Raw genomic sequence first — 17625 nt, forward strand, 5'->3', positions numbered from 1 at the left:
ATAGCTATTAGAAGTCTTTAAAATCTGCAGATCATAAATACTTTGAGATCTAATTCTGAGTATTACTCACTTTTCATGAATACCTTAGCACCTAATAGTACAATGGACATAATAAGATTAAAATGTGGGATAATTATATAAAGTAAAGAACCCTAGATATAAAATTCTTAAAAATTCTCAAGAGCATGTAATTAGAGAGTGCATAGGGTACTGGAAAATATACCTTTTAATAAAGGACATCAATTTTCTTTCTTGATTTATACTGACCATGCATGATTTATACCAAGATGTATCAAAAATGACTTTGCCTCTTTTTTGGACAGCAAATTACAAAAATGTGCCAAGATGGGTCCTATCATTACATGCTACAAATGCTATTTAAAATGTAGTATAGAAATTACCTAAAATAACTTTGGATCAAACTTCAAAATATCTTCTCTAATGTATTCATGAATTCAGTAAATAAGTTTAGATGAACATTTGTCTATCTTTCTTTTTTCTTTCTCTTCTGTTTCTTATGTAGGGCACAAGTCTTATACTTTCATGGTTGGCTAGAGTCCTATGGGCTGTAGATGATGGATTATATTTATGCAAAAGAATTGAGACTAAACTTTCCTAGAGTATCACATCCCTGGAAACTTGAATCTTGTGGTTGATATAGCTAATGTCAGTGGCTTTTACACCTCTGGGGTACATTCACTTCCTCCGCTGGAACTGACTCCCACTTAGGCACGTATCCTCCAATTTAGGTTCCTTACTCTTTTTCCTTTCAAGATATTCTGAATCATCTGGACATCATTTCCTGCAACATTTTCTCTCATTCGTTTCTTGTCCAAAACTCATTTTGTAATGATGAGGTTAGATCACTTTTCAACATAACATAAGTATTCATGGATCTAATGACATTTAATAGTGAGAACTGGGTTGTTCACTTTTCTGTAGTTATTCCTACACCCTTGAACAGCTCTGGAGTTTGTGATAGAGTTCATTAATTCATTCATTCATTCAATGATTCTCTTGTTACTTTGTTTATTTGTATTTTGTGTATTCCTGTGTTGGGTTTTATGTATATATTGGGATGGATTTTTCTTCTGCTCTTATGTGTGGGCTTTTTAGGGCACAGCCTTATTTTTTCAAAGTGTTCTAGTGATCTAGATTGACACACTTTGTAGGTGTGGTATCTACAGCCTTTGTATTAATTCTGTTTTTGCTGTAGGAGTGGATGCTCATGAGTGGGATTTGAGGACCCCTCTTAGTATTCCTAATTGCTGCCAGGTCACTTGGTAGGTACTTGTCAGGACAGTATGGCAATGATCTCTTGGGCTCCCACACAGCAAGCTGAGGTGTGGCCTTCTCACTCTGCTAGCTCGTTGAGAGTCATATATTGATTTTCAGATACAGGTTGTCTATGCAGTTTTTGGATCAGGTAAAGTCAGCCTGCTTCTCTGATCTACAAGCTTTTCTATGCCAAATTTGTCCACTGTGTTTCTCTCTCTGTATTATTTTTACCTCTGTGGTAAACCAGTGCTGTTGCTGTTGCTGCTGCTACCACATCTGGCTTGGTTCCAATATATTCTTTCTTATTCTTTGTTCAATGCGCCCGTGTTTCTGGGTCTCTAAGAGAGTCTGTTTTATATTTAATTTCAGTGAACTCCCTCTTTCAAGCACCTTGCTGAGAAGCATTTCTCCCCACTGCTTATATCTTGAGCCTCAGAGCAACTGGAAATGCAGCCTTCCTCTAATCTGCCATCTTGAATATTCCATTCAATCATTCTCCTATCAGAAATAGTTATTGTTACATACTCTGTGCTAGGCATTCTGCAGGGCTCATACAATCTGTTGGTAAGTGAGAAACTTACTTTGGTTTGCTCAGTTGTTTATTTTTAGGTCATGTCTCCCCACTAAGCTATAAATATTATGAAGTCAGAAACCATATTTTTTGTACCCCCTCATATGTCCTCCTCTGATATGGTCACTTATGAAGTGATTTGTTGATTGAATGACTCCAAGTCTTGTGGAGAGTAAGACTACAAAAGGAAAACAATATTCTGTCATTTATTAGGAAGAAGGGCAATATGATTCTGAAATGAAAATAATTTTATCCCTACTCATTTGTTAAACTCCACAGCTATCTTCAGCAAAAGCTTAGAATATTAGATCAGGGAGAGTCTTAGTAATACTCCCTCTCTCTCTTTCTGGTGAGGCAAAAAAATTAAGGAGATCACCCAAGGTTCCACAGTTGTCAGACCACAGATTTGGGGCTGTTGTCTGGGTTTTAAATATGCCACATCTTGATCATTTTGAGTACACTGTGACACTGTGTGAGGGTTTCCTCACACAGTGATCCTATATTATACTCAAGGCTTTAGATAGTAAGGTGAGATTGTATCACCTAGATAAAGATCTTAACCCCTTAGAAAGTTCTGTAAGCAAACCAGGATAATCAAATCAGGCAGATGTTATTTGGCATCAGATTTTAGGAAAAAAAATAACTTGAGTTGGCTGAATCCTAGAGCTTACACTTGTCTCTTGCATGAAAATGTTGCATGAAAATGTGTTGGGACTTTGACATGTGTGGCAACCAGTCTTCAAAAGAGTGAGTCACACCTCCTCCTACTCTGCAACTGTTAGTGCTGGCTTCTGGCAAAAGGTTGGAAACATTGCAGTCATGTGGCTTGGCTTGCTGGGAGAAAAGAGGCCATGAGCCAGGAGAAAGCAGGGAAGAAAGACTTCCTGAGGGAAGTCAGGAAGAATATGGGACAAAATGAGGGTGAAAATGTAGCCCCACATAATGGACCAGATCATTGGACATAGATTCTAAGTAGGAATGAGGCTAATTCAAAGTATTTTCTAAGATTCACCACCCAAGAATTGTGTTTATAGGATGGCTAAACAAACAGATTAAGAAATATAGGTGATCTTTAATTCCTACAAAGAGGAAATACATTTAGTTTTGAAGATCCTGAGTGGGTTGTATTATAAGGATTAATAAATGAGGCAACTAAGGTAGAGCAGGAATGGGGCAGGCAAATTGGTTCTAGATGAGAAAATGGGAAACAAGGTAGAATCTTTCTTAGGAAACAGTTTGACAGCTGATAATCTTGGGTGACTCATGATCCCTCTGCCAGCTAGAGGCTTTGAGCTCAATTTACTTGTGCTGCTTGTGGCACATACTGTTGGGCTATGGTCAACAGATTTCTTACTAGTTCTAGGTTAGGGTTGTTGCAGGGGGATTCATGCCAATTTAGCTGAGATAGGCCTAAAAATTTATGGGAACAGACTATCTCAAATAAGAATTGTGAAACATTTTGGAGTGAGGCTTCATTGATGAGTGATATATGAGGACACCTAGATTTGGATCTTGGGAGAAGGTAGAAAGTTTTGAAAATATACAAGAAAAAAGAAAAGTAAAAGAGAGCTGTGCACAACCAAAGAGTTTTTATAGTATGTACAAAAGCAAGTTTCAGTGTCAGTTTAATTGCTGTTCAGTGGAGTGAATGAGGGTTATGGAGTGAACAACAAAAAGGCAGCTATTATTCACATGTAGAGTAGGTTGACTTCTGACTCAGGCAAGGGCATGGATTTCTGAATATGAGTAGTAGTATATAATATGTGGTGAAGGAATCAGAATAATGAAATGGGATAGATAAAAGTATAATTCAACATTTTGTGTAGACTTTTATTGTTTACAATTGATTTCATATGTATTCTGTATTTTTCCTAGGACAAAACATGTGAACAGCTATTATTTTATTACTATTTCATATGAGGACACTGAACTTCAGAGTCAGATATAATTGCCCAAGGTCACACAGGTAGAGAATCAGGGACTAATTTTAGGTGTTATATTCTGAATCCTGAGTTTTACTTCCTGGGTTATACAGCTTTATTCTAGTGAAATCTGTGCATTGCCCTGGCTGATCTTGCCTGGCATCATGGCTCTCTTGATCACCCTATCTTAATAGTGTATTGTCTGATGCGTGGCATATGGTGGGCACTCAAGAATTGTGTTTATAGGATGGCTAAACAGATTAAGAAATATAGGTGATCTTTAATGGTGAAGTAAATTTTATAATGATGTGAGTTAGACATTTGTTCCAGTGAACTTTGCTCCTAGATATAGTGCATTTTCATTTACCACCAGTGTTGGCTACCTGGTCCTTTCCTAATTCAGAGTTCAGCTGGTATTGCATCAAAATTTGGATTAAACATTATATGATATTAAACTACACCATGAATAAATATTACCTGTTTTATATTAAACACTGCTCTTTAGTATAAAACACCTACTAGCCCACAATATTTTTGTTTTTCTCTCTTCCCCTATACTTTCTCCTTTCCTCTTTGATTTAAAATCAGAGGACCTGTGATTAGTCCCTGATTCACTGTTGGCATGACTATATGTGACTCTGAGGCTCAACCTCCTCATGTATGAAATCAGGATAAAATAATATCTATTCATAAGTTTTACCCTAAGAAAAATAGGGAATGCATAAGGAATGGAATGATAGCTTTATTTTTATTAATACCTTTTCTCTAGTTAGTTTTATTTTGTACTCCTTAATATTATTGTGTAATAAATCATATATTTTTATCTCCTTTGGAAAAAGTAGTTTGTTTTCTACTTCTTCCTTGTCTCCCACAATTTTAAGTATAATATTAAGTACTTAATTGACTATTTATAAATATGTGTTGATGGGGTAATCTTCTGTAAATACAGTGAATTATTTTGTTTAACTTTGTTTGTGTCTTTCATGGTAAAATAAAATTTATATATGTCATAGAAGTTTGAATTTGCTTGTCATAGAAAGACCTTGGTTTTAGCATCATAAATAGCTAGGTTTTTATTCCTGCCTAGCACTTAAATAGGACTTTGGGTAAATTTTGTAATATTCAGAATCTGTTTTATCATTTCTAGATGCAAATAAATAATTTTTATCTCCTAGTGTTATCATGATAATTACATGTGCTGAAAGATGAGAAAACACTAGAATGCTGTATAACACTTAGCATTTCACCTACTTTCTGCTGTATTTTGAAACAATATTCTAGAGGAAAGACTAGTTTTAATCTTAGATCCTGATTTATAAGGTGCATAATACTGGACAAGTGACTCAATCTCTCCAAATTCAGTTTTCAGCACAATGAGATCAAGTGAGATGATCAAACATAATAGACAATGAGAATGGATTTTTGTAGACTATAAATGAAAAAATGAAAGCTATTTCTGCTATCCATATTTTATTGATAAGGCACTAAGATAGAAGATTGTGTTCTAATCTTCTTTTAGTAGAAGAAACTTGTTTAATGACTTCAAGGTTTTCCAACCTAACCTAATATTTGGAGATCTGGCCTCAAAGTATTATCCTTTCTATCTTGTACATAATAGTCTAATTAAATGGAGCCTTAATTATTATCATATATACTTTATTATATTTAGAGTATTATTCCATTGTTTGTGGTAAATACTGGCCTTTTCTGATGCTAGACATACTGTCAATCTATTCACATTATTTCATATCCACTTTTTCTCTCCCACTCACCATATCTTTGAAAAATGACTTCATAGCTGATCATAGAAATAAACACATTATAACAGTGAATAAACATCAAATATGTCATGTAACACATAATCATAATCTTTAAGAATGGAATGAGCAATACTCAAACTGTCATTCATAGAAAACATGAAAGAGTATGAATACCCCATACACATTTTCTTAAGGTGTTATGGGAAGGTTTGTCCAGGATTCAAATGTAAGGTTGGTATTAGGCTTAGCTGTCTTTTTGAACATGAAGGGTCATGTGATTATTTGGCTTCCATTCATTGAAATTCCAGAACCTTCTTAGTTAGATTTATCTTTTCACATGGGAGCATTAATCAAGATAAATTCCATCACAACTGTTGCCAAACATTTCTTGCCATGTGCTGTGTAGTTAGTTTACTCAGAGCCTACTTCAAAGGAGTATAATTTCACTGTTTCATCACGTTAGCATTTCATCTGTCGTTCTGGCAATATTTGATGGCTCTTTTATCCTTCAGGTTTTTTCTCTTTATAAACTATTAATATATATGAAAATGCATGTGTCTCTCTTAGACTCTCATTACCATCTTGCCTGCTCTGCTAGTTTTGCATGCAGCCTGCAGTAAATTCAGTGTGGATGGTCTAAGTAAGTTATGGAAAAGCCAAATGTGATTGGACAGATTCATAAAATGCAGTCAGATTGTACACTGCTGAATATATATTTCTTTCTCCTTCCTCTATACCCACACACAAGGCTGTGTTTGCATATATACACACTATATAGGAGAAGTCTTGGCCACACATAAATAAGTTGATAAAGTCCAGGAGTCACATAGCACTTACCAGACACTGAGTTGCAGCTCATGAATCAGCTATAGCAAACTATAAATAAATGACCATGGGCTCATTACTGTGCCAGTTATGGGCCTTTTCCAGTGATTGCTTTTTAATCTAAAAATAGGGACCAGTGGGCTGTTTAAAATATTTCATGTCAAGGGAGTAAATATCCATAATCAGCTGCCCCCCTTGTTTTTCCTTCTTGAATCAAGACATATTATTAATGCATAATGGGTAGGAAAAATGATTGGCTACGGGATTTCTAGGTTGTAATTTTACCTCAGATGCCAGAACACAAAATCTTGTGTGACCTTGCATGAATGATTTTCTATCCCTGGGTTCTTGTTTACCAATTTTCTGAAATGAATTTGCAATCATGTCAGAAAATTAATCTCAGCTGGTTAGCTGATTGGTTTGCTTTCTGGGCATCCATTCCATTTTTCATGATTCTTAACTTCTCATTTCTTGTGCAGTATATTTGTCAGAACTCTGTGGGTTGCAAGTGGAAGAAATACAAGTGGAATTGGCTTAAGCAAAAGGAGGAACTGATTGACTCATATGCTCCCACCAAGAACAGGGTTTGGAGAGCAGACACACAACTTCCCTTTCTTACAAAGGAGAATCTTATTCTTATTGGGATTTCCCCTTTCTAGACTTTGCCAGGTCTTCTGGTGAATTCAGCTTTTATGTCAGAATAATCAGGGCAGCTGAGCCCTTCCTATGAGAACTTGAGACAGAGAAACATATGCTAGTGGGAGAAACATCTGTGGGAGGAAACAAATCATCATTTTTTGTTGTATCAAAGGACTTGTTGGGCTCAAATCAGTTAAATATATTTGATATGGTCTGTAAAGGTTAAAATGTGGTACTACTCCTTCCCCTTTTGTAAAAACTTTATTACTATGCTTGATTTTGTACCTTTCACAACTGTGTTTCACAGTTATAATCTTTTATACTTCTCTTATTCTTGTTTATACTCCTATAACCCTCTTTTCCTCTCAATACCATTTTCAGATTCTGTCATGATGTCATCCAGTTTCTGATTACAGATAGATAGAAAACACACCATGTGTTCTTATTCCTTGAGCTCACATTCTTTATTCACAAAGAAAAGACCTTTACCTTCTTCCTACAGCTACTGGTGTTAAGACATCCTTAAAACTGCTCTACCATTACATTTTGGTTAGGAGTCACCATCATGGTGACTTATATGCTTCACAGACAAATTCATATCCACATTTCAAACCACAGCTTGATTAGGTTTGGACTTTTGTGATCAGATGGTTTCAGGAGGGTTTGGCTTGCTTTTAAGTTTCCTTGTATTGCTGAGGTCTTCATATTAATCTTAGTGGGAATTCAGAAATATCCAAGAGATGTGTAATGAACTGGTGGGATGACTGCCAGGAGACTCTTTGGATGGGTCAGTTTGCATTACCCCCAACCCCCTCCATGTTTTTCTTTTAATTTTGGCTGGAAGTGACTAAGGAAGTGTGTACTTGATATGAGAATCCAAGGAATGATAGCATAAGGATTACATGAGCCTCTGGACTGGCCCCATGGTTATCTGAGCATTTCAGAAAGAGAGGGAGGGAATCTAGGTAAGCCACTCTGTCAGACATGGGTACACCATTTTCTGATAAAGGGTGTCAGAAAGTGGAGAAGCAGCATAGCCTCTCCAATTCTACATGACACTTATGACTGTTTTAGGGCATAGAAGCTTCTGAGGAAACTAGCATCATTTTGTTTTCAGGGTTTTGCTAGGAGTTTTGCCATCAACAGGAGGCCTCATATTTTCAAAGACATGGACATCTTCATGGTGAGCTTCTGCTGCACTGAATTCCATCAAATAACTTTGTGTTATTTTTCCAGCAGCAGACAGCAGTGGAAGGGGAGAACATTACCAAGAGGAGGAGTGTTCATGAACTCTCACAAGACACACTTCAGGTATTCCTGGGAATTACCAACTAAGACCTGGGGGGATCTTGTGTGGACAATGTAAGCCAATAGTCAGTTCAATAGGAGTTATTTGTTTCATTCTGGCAGTTATACATGATGAGACCTGACCAAACAGTTTACTCTTGTAAAGACTTTGATTTTATGGTCCTTTGAAGGAGGTATTATAAGAATTGATGCAAATATCTCCAGGAGAGGGACTTTAAATAAATGGAAAATGACTATTGCCACATTATCAGATCAATGTTTTGTTCTAATAGTTATACATGATAGTAGAATGAATTTTAATACATCATACATAAATGGAGTATAACTTCTCATTCTTCTAGTTGTACATGATATAAAATTACAACAGTTGTGTAAATATATATGCACATAGGGTAATGTCTGATTCATTGTACTGTCCTTTCTTCCTCTATGTCCTCTTTCCTTCCTTCACTCTACTCTGTCTAATTCAAAATACCTTTATTTTTCCCTCCCCCCCCACCTTATTGTGAATTAGCATCTACATATCAGAAAAAACATTTGGCCTTTGGTTCTTTGTGCTAGGAGCCACAGCAAAGTATTATGATGCATGGCACCTTTGGTTAAGTTGACTGCCAGCTAGCCATTGAGATGATATGATATATGTTAAGATTTACATTCATATGGAAATTGGACTCCTGCTGTTCACCTTGGCCTGCTATGGAATGGGACTCCTGGAGAGTTCCCATTGGTTGGGGAAGGATAGTAGGAGGGTTTTCCCGGGGGAGGTCCTGGGCACCCAGTTCAGGGAGACATGACCACGTGAGTGGACCGGTTTGCTGGCCGGACATGTCCCAGGTATTGGCGGCATTTTCAAAAATAAAGTTTTGTTCCTGCTTGAGTGGCTCATGATTCTGTGCCCAGCTGGGTTGCGGCAATAGGCCTTATTAAAAACTTCTTAAGCAGCACCTACCCTGCTCCTAAAACCTACCCTAATCACCCAGAATCCACTGCAGCAGTACCCCCCAAACATTGTCAAGCAAGTTTCACCCTTCTGTATGAACTTCTGATAACTGACATGTTTGTAAAAAATGACTAAGCCACTCTATTAACCATTCTCAAAATGGTTCCTGTCCTTGACTCTCTCCCCCCGCCCCTCCCTCTCATTGTAATTGGACACAATACCTTTATTTTTATGTGGTGCTGAGGAGCAAACCCAGCGCCTAGAGGCGAGCGCTTTACCGCTGAGCCAAAACCTAGGCCCTTGACTCTCTTTAGGTATAGAAGACCTATCTTCCTCACTGCAGGGGGAAGGTGTGGGATGCCATATATAATGCCACTAAGGCTAAGCTAAGGGGTAGGAAGCAGTGCCACCTCCTCAGGTTTCAGCAGGAAGAGGAAAGGTGTTTTTTGAAAACATGATCTCTTTTCCTTAAGGAGAGGTCCAGGAGATTTGGTCACCTTTTTAGGAGTCCAGAGAGGCAATCAATAAAAGCTGAACTACTTTCTCCCCTTCCCTAAACACAAGGACAGGTTGCCCAAAACCCAAACCCGCAACACAAGAAAAGACACCATATTGTTAGAAAATGTATTGGGGAAAATCCGTATTCTCAAAAAGGGATAAATTATTTGGGGGGAAGAAAATTTTCTTTCTGAAAATCCTGGAGAAGCATTTTCTGCTTGAACAACAGGGACAACTCTCCCAACACAGTGCCTTTAACAAAAGGAGCATCAGCTGGAGCCACCTGACCAACTCTATGTTTGCATGTAGTATTCAGATGGAGCAAGGGTTCCTTGTGCGGCATGGATGGGTGATGCTTCTGACATCTTTTCCTGTACTGTCACACTTTTCTGGGGCTGTCTGCCCCTGTCCATGACCCATCTATTATTCCCTGTAGGATACCTCTGACCAGCAAAGCCAACTTCTTGGCTGCAAGATTTGGCACTTGGCACCGTAGCACAGGGAGTCTTGACATTGAAGGCATGTTTCTGGACGGGTTCTGCCTGAACCGGCAGTCCAGTCTTGTGCTCAATTTTCCCAGGCCTCATGGGGGTGGAAAGAGGCTTTTGCGGGGCGGTGGCCTCTACTCCATGCCGACCTGCTAGTTTCTCCTCTAGGATCTTCCCAATGTCTGTCATGATTTTCTGAGCTTCAGTATTCCCAGTAAAGGCAGCTCTCTTAGCTGGGTTTCTGCCTTGCACAGATGATGAAGAGCTGCCCTTTTTCAGAGAACCTTCTTGCCCTTTGCTTTTTATACCAAAATAAAGCCCTTGAAAAAAGTGCTTGAACTGGCTTTTAAAATTGTTTTCAGGAGAAGGCTGTCCCTTCAGTGATGGGGCTGAGGAGGACTTGCTCCCAAGTGCCTCCTTTAATGTTCTGTCTTGAGGATGGGGGAGCTTCCCTCTAGGTTGGCGTGTCACCAACCCTGCATCCCCTCCACCAAACTCGCCTGTTTGGGGTACCAGAGGGCACACCCTTTTTGATGCTAATGGTACCTTCTTGTCCTGACACTTACATAAGACATGTGTCGGGATCCAGGGCTCTTGCCCCTGCTCTATGTTGATCCCTCTGTTGTCACAGTGGGCTTGTAGCACCTGAGGAGCTGCCATGTCCCCACTAGAAGCACTATGAAAATGAGTGAAAGTCTTAGAAGTCAAGGTCTTGCACGTCAAGGTCTGTGAAGCTAAGGTCTTAGATGCAAAGGTCTTGGAAGTCAACTTATCTAAGGCCAGTGTCAACAAAGTAGAAAAGGCTGGAACCAGGCCCTGCTCCCTGCTCTCCATTTTCATCTTCAACTCATTAAGCAACCGATTTTTAAGATCTAATGATTTGGAATCTTTGAGAACTGATATTCCTTCTGGGGGCCTTTCAACGGTCAGGGTTGATTCAACCTTACTCATATTCATATCTGTCCCGGAGGAGCTTTCTGACTCTGTGGTCGTCAGGCTGTTCGTAGACTGTGATCGAATAGCACAGAGCTCCTTTGCCTTGAATATCTCCCTTGATTTGTTAGACATGGGAAAATATTCTAAATTCTTAATCATTTTTCTCTGAATCTTTTCTATAAAATTGCTGGGACTCACTCCCTTATTCCATGATTTGGGTCTGGCCCCAGCCTGCTTTGTGGGCAACTTTGGGCTGCATTTATTGGCTATTACAGTCTGTTTCTGACTGTCTTTATCTTTGTCACTGCGTGGGAAGGGCAACGAAGCCCGTCTGTCACCCTCAATTGCCTTGACATTCTCTGTAAGCTCAGGGTTGGTGTGAGAGGGTGAATGTGTTAGGGCCCTCTTATTTTCCTTGCTCACAGGTGAAGGGGCAGAAAGAGGATGATCTAGAGTAGGGCCTGAAATTATTGTTCCCACCTTGACTACATGAAAAGTACTAATGCTTTCTTTAAGGGGCTTGGAGACCCCAATTTTAGAATCCTTGCCAGAAGTCAGACTGGATGAGGAGGAAATGTTGGAGCGAACTGAGGGCCAGGATGGGGTTCCTTTCATTTTGAAGATGTCTATGGATTCCTGAACCTTTTGGAGAAGCCCACACATCATCCTCTTATGAAAGAGTTTAATATGGTCTTCCAACATCTTTTGTTTGTTGGAACCAAGGAAGGAAATATCCTGGGCGGTATTGAGGCCCTTCTTGTCCTCATACACCAGTGGTGCCAAATCACTGTGTTTTGTTTGGCTAGGGGATTTCTCAGGACTAGTCAATACCGGCTCCATAGAATGCAATGATCTATTCACAGTGCCAGGCATCTGACACACATGGATTTCCTCAAATTTCTTGCTCAAGTGTGCTTCCAGGGCTTCTGTCAGTTGTTTCTGAACTGAGCTCTCCTCTGAGATCTTTGATTTTTTTCCAAAAAGACTATTCAATTTGTTTTTTAGGTTTGTCTTAAAGTCAGAGTCCAGATCATTATCTGGAGCCCCCCCTGAGTCACTCAATGGATCATCTTTTGTGCCAATCTCTGGACTATTTACTTTCTTCACTCTCTCCCCTAGTGGAAGTAATTCTGAGCTCTTCTCATGGAAACTTCTGGGATGGCTCAATTGTAAATCTTTGCTACTTTGACCCTTAAACAAAGAGATCCATGAAAGTCCATAAGTGGACTTTGACTCAGATATCTCGGAAATTTCTGTTTCAGGACTCATCCTTGACAGACACTCACGGACTCTGCGGGGCAGACCCCACCGGTGTTGAATAAGCCTTTTCCGAAGCTCTTTTTTGAGGGGAAAATCTCCCGGAATGATGGTTGTTGGAGCATAAGCCTTGGAGGACCGTCCATCAGATAAAACACTGGGAGCTGGAGGACAAAACTCTTCCTTGGATTTTTGAACCACAAAGGGTAAACCCCACAAACTTTCCTGTCCTTTCTGTAATACGTTATATTCCAAGTCATGAATTTGGGATGGCATGAGAGATTGTACCTCATCCTGGAATCTATGAATCCTCACTCCACCATCACTAACCTGAGATGAAATAGGTGGTGACAAGGTAGGGACCGAGAATTGAAGCTGGTCTTGGGGTGGAACAGGAGATTGGCACTGAAGCTGGTCCTGGGGTGGGACAGGAGATTGGCCCAGTGCTTGGGTCAAGGGTTGAGATTGGATCTCAGCCAAGGACAGAGTTGGGGGAGGGGTTAGAACTAGAGATTCAGGGGCTTCAATGGAAGTGGGCATTGAATTGAAGCAGACATAGGTTGAACAGTCACCTGAGACAGGTACTATAGATTTCAAGGACTCACTGTGCAAAGATGGGAGACCCCAGAAGAATTGGGTACATTTTTTAGGTAAGTTATCCTCAAAGGTCTTAGGGTCTGAGGACTGGTGGTCTACCTGCAATTCCTCTGATTTGCCTTTACTGCTCTGTGAAGGAAGGGAGACAGGTGAGTCCTGTTGCTCAGCAACTGACTCTAACCTTTTCCCTGAAGAATTCAATTGGCCGTCTGGCTTCAGTTCTTTTGGAAAGGATTTTGTTTCCTTTTCCTTTTTGTTCTGCATCAGGAAATCACCCTTCTTTTTTATATGTCTCTCCAGAAGGGCCAAGACATCAGGGCATAGAAATGAGAGGTTTCTGGGCTCTACAAGGATGGCTGCAGTATCCCTCTCAGAAGAGGCCTCAGGAGGATGGAGGTCGAGGAGGTTTTTGTCATCATCAGAGGGCTCCAATTGAGAGGGAGACAAGTGTTCGGCATGAGACTGGTTTCCAGAGAACTCTGCCACTGGAAGGCTTGCACTGTCAGTGCATGAGGTTGTTGGGACATTAGTAGACAACCCATCAGGGCTATCCACCAGAGACAAAGTAGCTTCAGGTTGGGCAACAGGTTTTGCTTCTTGACTGTCAGTTGGTGGGGGAAGGGTTGGAACAGGTGGGGGAGGGGTTGGAACAGATGGTTGAGGTGGGATATGATCCACTGGCAATTTTGAACTCAAGGGAGAAGACTCTGGTGGCAGAGAGTCACCCCGTAATGAGGGTCCAGGTAGGTCAATTAAAGGGTTAATTTGGTCAGGTGAACCAATAGAGGAAGGAAATAGAGTTGGCTCAGTTAAAGGAGTTGAAACTGAAGCTCCCGGAGGGATTGCAGAAACAACAGCGGACAGAAAAACTGATGACTCTCTCAAGGACGTCACGGAAGACACACGGGACACAGAATTAACAGCATCTTCCAAGGACGCCTTATAGATCAGTTGACTGACCTTAGCTGTTTTTCTATTACACACCCGACAGAGCGGGTCTGGACATAACAGTTGCCGAAAGTGGAGGAAATCATTATTCTGGCTCATGGAACTGCAAGAGACAGAAAGCCAAAGCTGTAACCAGAACCACTACAAGGGAAGCAAGATCTGCAGTTCTATGGGTGGTGGGGAGCCTGCTACCTGCTCTACATTCCACACATCTATGACCTCACAATACCCTCCCCTCCCAAGTTCTTTATTCACGTACCCATGGCTATGGCTACCCCTCCTGTGATTAGGGCATATTGCAAAGAATTCCTGGGGGACTGAGTAAAACATGCCAGGAAAGGAATCAGTAAAGAAGGGAAATGACTGATCACCTTCTCAGAATAGAAAGCAGCTTCCTCCTCTCCTCTGCTCTCCGGCAAGTTCTCCAACCTGGAAAACCAGGACAGTTAGTTATATATAGTAAAGGTAAAAACACAGGTTATTGCTGAGGGCCATTACCAAGTAGGAATGACGCATCACAGTTTCCTTGCCAGCGCACCCCATGTTAAATGGACTTGCCTTGGAATTTCGCTGTTGACATTGCATGTGTGTTTGAGAAAGGTGACCCTGCCCAAGGACGAGGGTGGATCCAGGATTAGGGTGTATCCTGCAGTTTGAGGAAGTATCCCGCTCCTTGGGTTTAGGGCGTTCCCGGTTTAAGACAAATTTAAGGCGTTCCCAGTTTAAGACTATATGGGTTTTAGGGGAGTTGGAGGTTGAAGATTATTGCTGCCGGGATTAGGGTGTTCCTGCTGCTTGTTCCTGTTGAGTGTTGAGTTCTCGTGAGATTCAAAGGAGATTGGAAAAAAGCCTCGTGGAGTAGGTGAATTGGGCGGCACGAGAACGGGGATTGCCCCAGAGCGTGTGTGGAGGCCGGTGTGAGTTCGGGAATAAAGAATTGCTGTTTGAATCTACAAAGCTGTGTGGTGGCTCGTGATCTTGTGCCCAGCCAAGACTGTGGCAGGTTATCATTCAGGAGTTTTTACAGGAAACAGGATATTAAAGTCAGAAAGCCCTAAAAACCTGCAGATAAGGTCATAAGTGTCAGGGATAATAGTAAGAAGGTTCACAGGTGTATGTGGTTCCATTTAGAAAGTACTTTCACCTGTACCACCCTACATGCTGCTCAAAACCACCACCTGAAGCACAAGAGTCAGTAGCTGACTCAGAGATGAATCTAATCAGCCAAGAATTAAAGTAGTTTACACCATGTCACCAGACAGAAATTCTGACTCCAAGGCAATCAGGGGTCTTTGGACCTCTCACAGGGCCACCTACTTGGCAGTAAATGTCCAAGGCCCAGGTCCATCACTACTTGATTCACACCCAAGGAAGGGTGGGCAGGGCAGGGACTCTGAGGAATCTCTCAGGTCTCACTGCCTTCTCCTGAGCCTCTCCTCTGAGACCCTGTTTCCTGAGAGAGACTGCACCTAGAAACTGACATCCTCCAAGATCATGGAGCTGTAGAGAGATAGGAAAGTTCACCCTTATAGAGCTCAGGTTGAACAGGCAGAACCTTACCTTTAAATGCTCCATTTTTCCTTCTCTTTGTTCCCTGACGCTGAAAACAAAAAAAGAAAAGAATGAGGGGCTGGGGCCCATTTCTTTTACTCCTTTCGTTAACAAGCTTAGACATTCATTAGGCAAGAATCGGACAACTCTTCATTTTTAATTAGTAGAAATTGTATTCCTTCCTTTTATTAATCTTGAAGGGCAATGAAATATTTTCAATTTTTTACTTCTTTGATAATTTCAAAGGACATTTTTGTCTGTGAGATTCCACATTTGATGGTCTTAAACCCTCTGCTGAAGGAGGGCATAGAATCTGAGGCCAACAGTCTCATCTGTGCTCCCCCAGGGAACCCTGCGTCCTGGGGCAGAGCTCAGGCTCAGGCTACAGGCTCTACTCAGAGGTCAGCACTGCTGTCCTGACCAGCCCAATATGAAGGCTGGGTGAAGAGCATCTGACATGGGAATGAGACTCAGAATCTGGTCAGAAGAGACCCGTCTCCTTCACTCTCTATCCAGACCAATCTGGAACCCTCCACCACACCCCAAAAGATAGTCTGTGAGCTTCAGATGGAAACCTTAGTCCTTCCTGAACCTCTGACTTCTTTCCCTAAAGAGTGAAGTTCTATCTTGTCCTCAGACTTCCCAAGTCACATGTTTTTTGAGCCAACCAAACATTTAGTAACGTGAGCATGGAAATAACAAATCCCACCTGACATTTCCCAAACATTTCACATTTGACAAAAATCAAGAAACTCCCAAGGGAGTTCTCTCTGCGTCCTTACCTTCTGGGTGGCTTCATTTTTCTTGAGTGTTGGTGAAAATCGTTTCAATACCTGAAAGGACAGGTATAGAAAAAGCAATACCAACCCACTCAAAATGGTACTTTGGGGATCAATAGCCCAAAGAATTGAACCAAGATCAACCATGGTTCGGTGTGGCTATTCAGCAAAGAGAGAACATTCTTCATTGTCTGAATCGCTCGGTTGCCTAAGGCAAATGAGTTCTGAGGGTGCCCGGGCTTCTCTATATCTCCGGGCTTGCATCACACACCATTGAGGAGTCACAAAGGGAAAGGGTTCTGAGGGCGGGGAGAGAAGACTCGAGGAGGTTGTTCCCCTCCTCCACCTGCCCACCAGCCAGCAGATCCCTTTGCTCAGGTCTGTTGTAGTTCAAGCGCCAGTGCCAAATGTGGTAAGGAGCTTGTTCTAGAATGTGTAAGTCAGCACACTGCTTCTTTTATCAAGAAAATCTTGTTCTAAAAAAGCCTGCTGAACTGCCTTAATGCAAAAGTGACTTACACTCTTAAGTGAGCTCCTTATATTAGGAGAACAGTAATAATTCCCAACCAGCAGCCAGTGTGTGGCTCCATGCTGAGTGGAGATGGTTGTGAGTTTTGTCTTTATCCTAAGAGCAATAGGAAATCTCAGAAGGATCTGAAGGGGAAGTGGTAGTGGCTACATTACAGAGCATAGTTTGGAAGGTAGCCAGAGTGAGAGGAAAGATGACAAGGAAGTCTGTGTCTTGTTAAAATAGGAGATGTCCTTTTCAGGTGAGAGAGCAGGAATTTAGAGTGAAGTCCAGTGGCGATCTGAAAAGAGGGAGGAGATTTGGGATAAACATGTGAATATCTCATAAGGAAGGGAGTAGAAAAATGAAAAGTGACCACATGTCAGTTAAAATAAGAGAGCCTATGCTGTCGGCAGGTTGACGTTATGAGACTGGATCCAACAAAACTTGTTTCTCTGGAGTAGGTAAAGAGGGTCAATTTCAAAGATAAGAAGAGGGCACAAGCATTGTGGTTCAATGGAAAGAAAAGTAGCTAGGAAGTCAAGTAAAATATTGTCAAGATCAACTCTGAGTATGGTGAATAAGAGGTAACAGGATGCCTTCAGCTGTATTGTGGTCAACATTCACTCACCAGACCCCTTAGAAGAGGAGAGTATATCTCTCATATTGCCCAGTAGCATATCACTCCCAAGTCATCACCTGCAGGGAGGCCAAAGCATTTTGTCTTGGGCCAGGTTTGACCCCATCTTCTCAGAGGATCCCAGAGATGCTGTGCACAGGCACCTTTCATTCACAGTGTTCAGGGCAACATGTGGGTGAA

The 17625-nt window shown here is 41.1% G+C and overlaps 1 protein-coding gene and 1 pseudogene across 5 annotated transcripts in view; one reads left to right on the forward strand and one right to left on the reverse strand.

Moving 5' to 3' along the window:
- Nucleotides 1-17625, forward strand: part of LOC308642610 (centrosomal protein of 78 kDa-like) — an 845412-nt gene that overhangs the window by 16702 nt on the left and 811085 nt on the right. The window contains exons 2-3 of one of the 4 annotated variants that reach the window (XM_081281736.1): nt 8232-8306; nt 13320-13335. In XM_081281736.1, coding sequence (XP_081137862.1) covers nt 8232-8284 — 53 coding nt within the window. In that variant the 3' untranslated portion in view covers nt 8285-8306; nt 13320-13335. Of the gene's footprint in view, nt 1-8231; nt 8572-13319; nt 13336-17625 lie in introns of those variants that run through there. The other 3 variants (XM_081281737.1, XM_081281735.1, XM_081281734.1) reach the window with 3 other exon arrangements.
- On the reverse strand, nt 9905-16648 carry LOC308642609 (spermatogenesis-associated protein 31D1-like; annotated as a pseudogene). The gene is made up of 4 exons: nt 16301-16648; nt 15528-15567; nt 14339-14396; nt 9905-14070 (listed from the first exon to the last, which is right to left on the reverse strand). The product of its transcript is annotated as a spermatogenesis-associated protein 31D1-like (transcript).

This window comes from Spermophilus citellus (assembly GCF_964194105.1).
Source record: "Spermophilus citellus genome assembly, chromosome: 2".
NCBI lineage: Eukaryota > Metazoa > Chordata > Mammalia > Rodentia > Sciuridae > Spermophilus > Spermophilus citellus.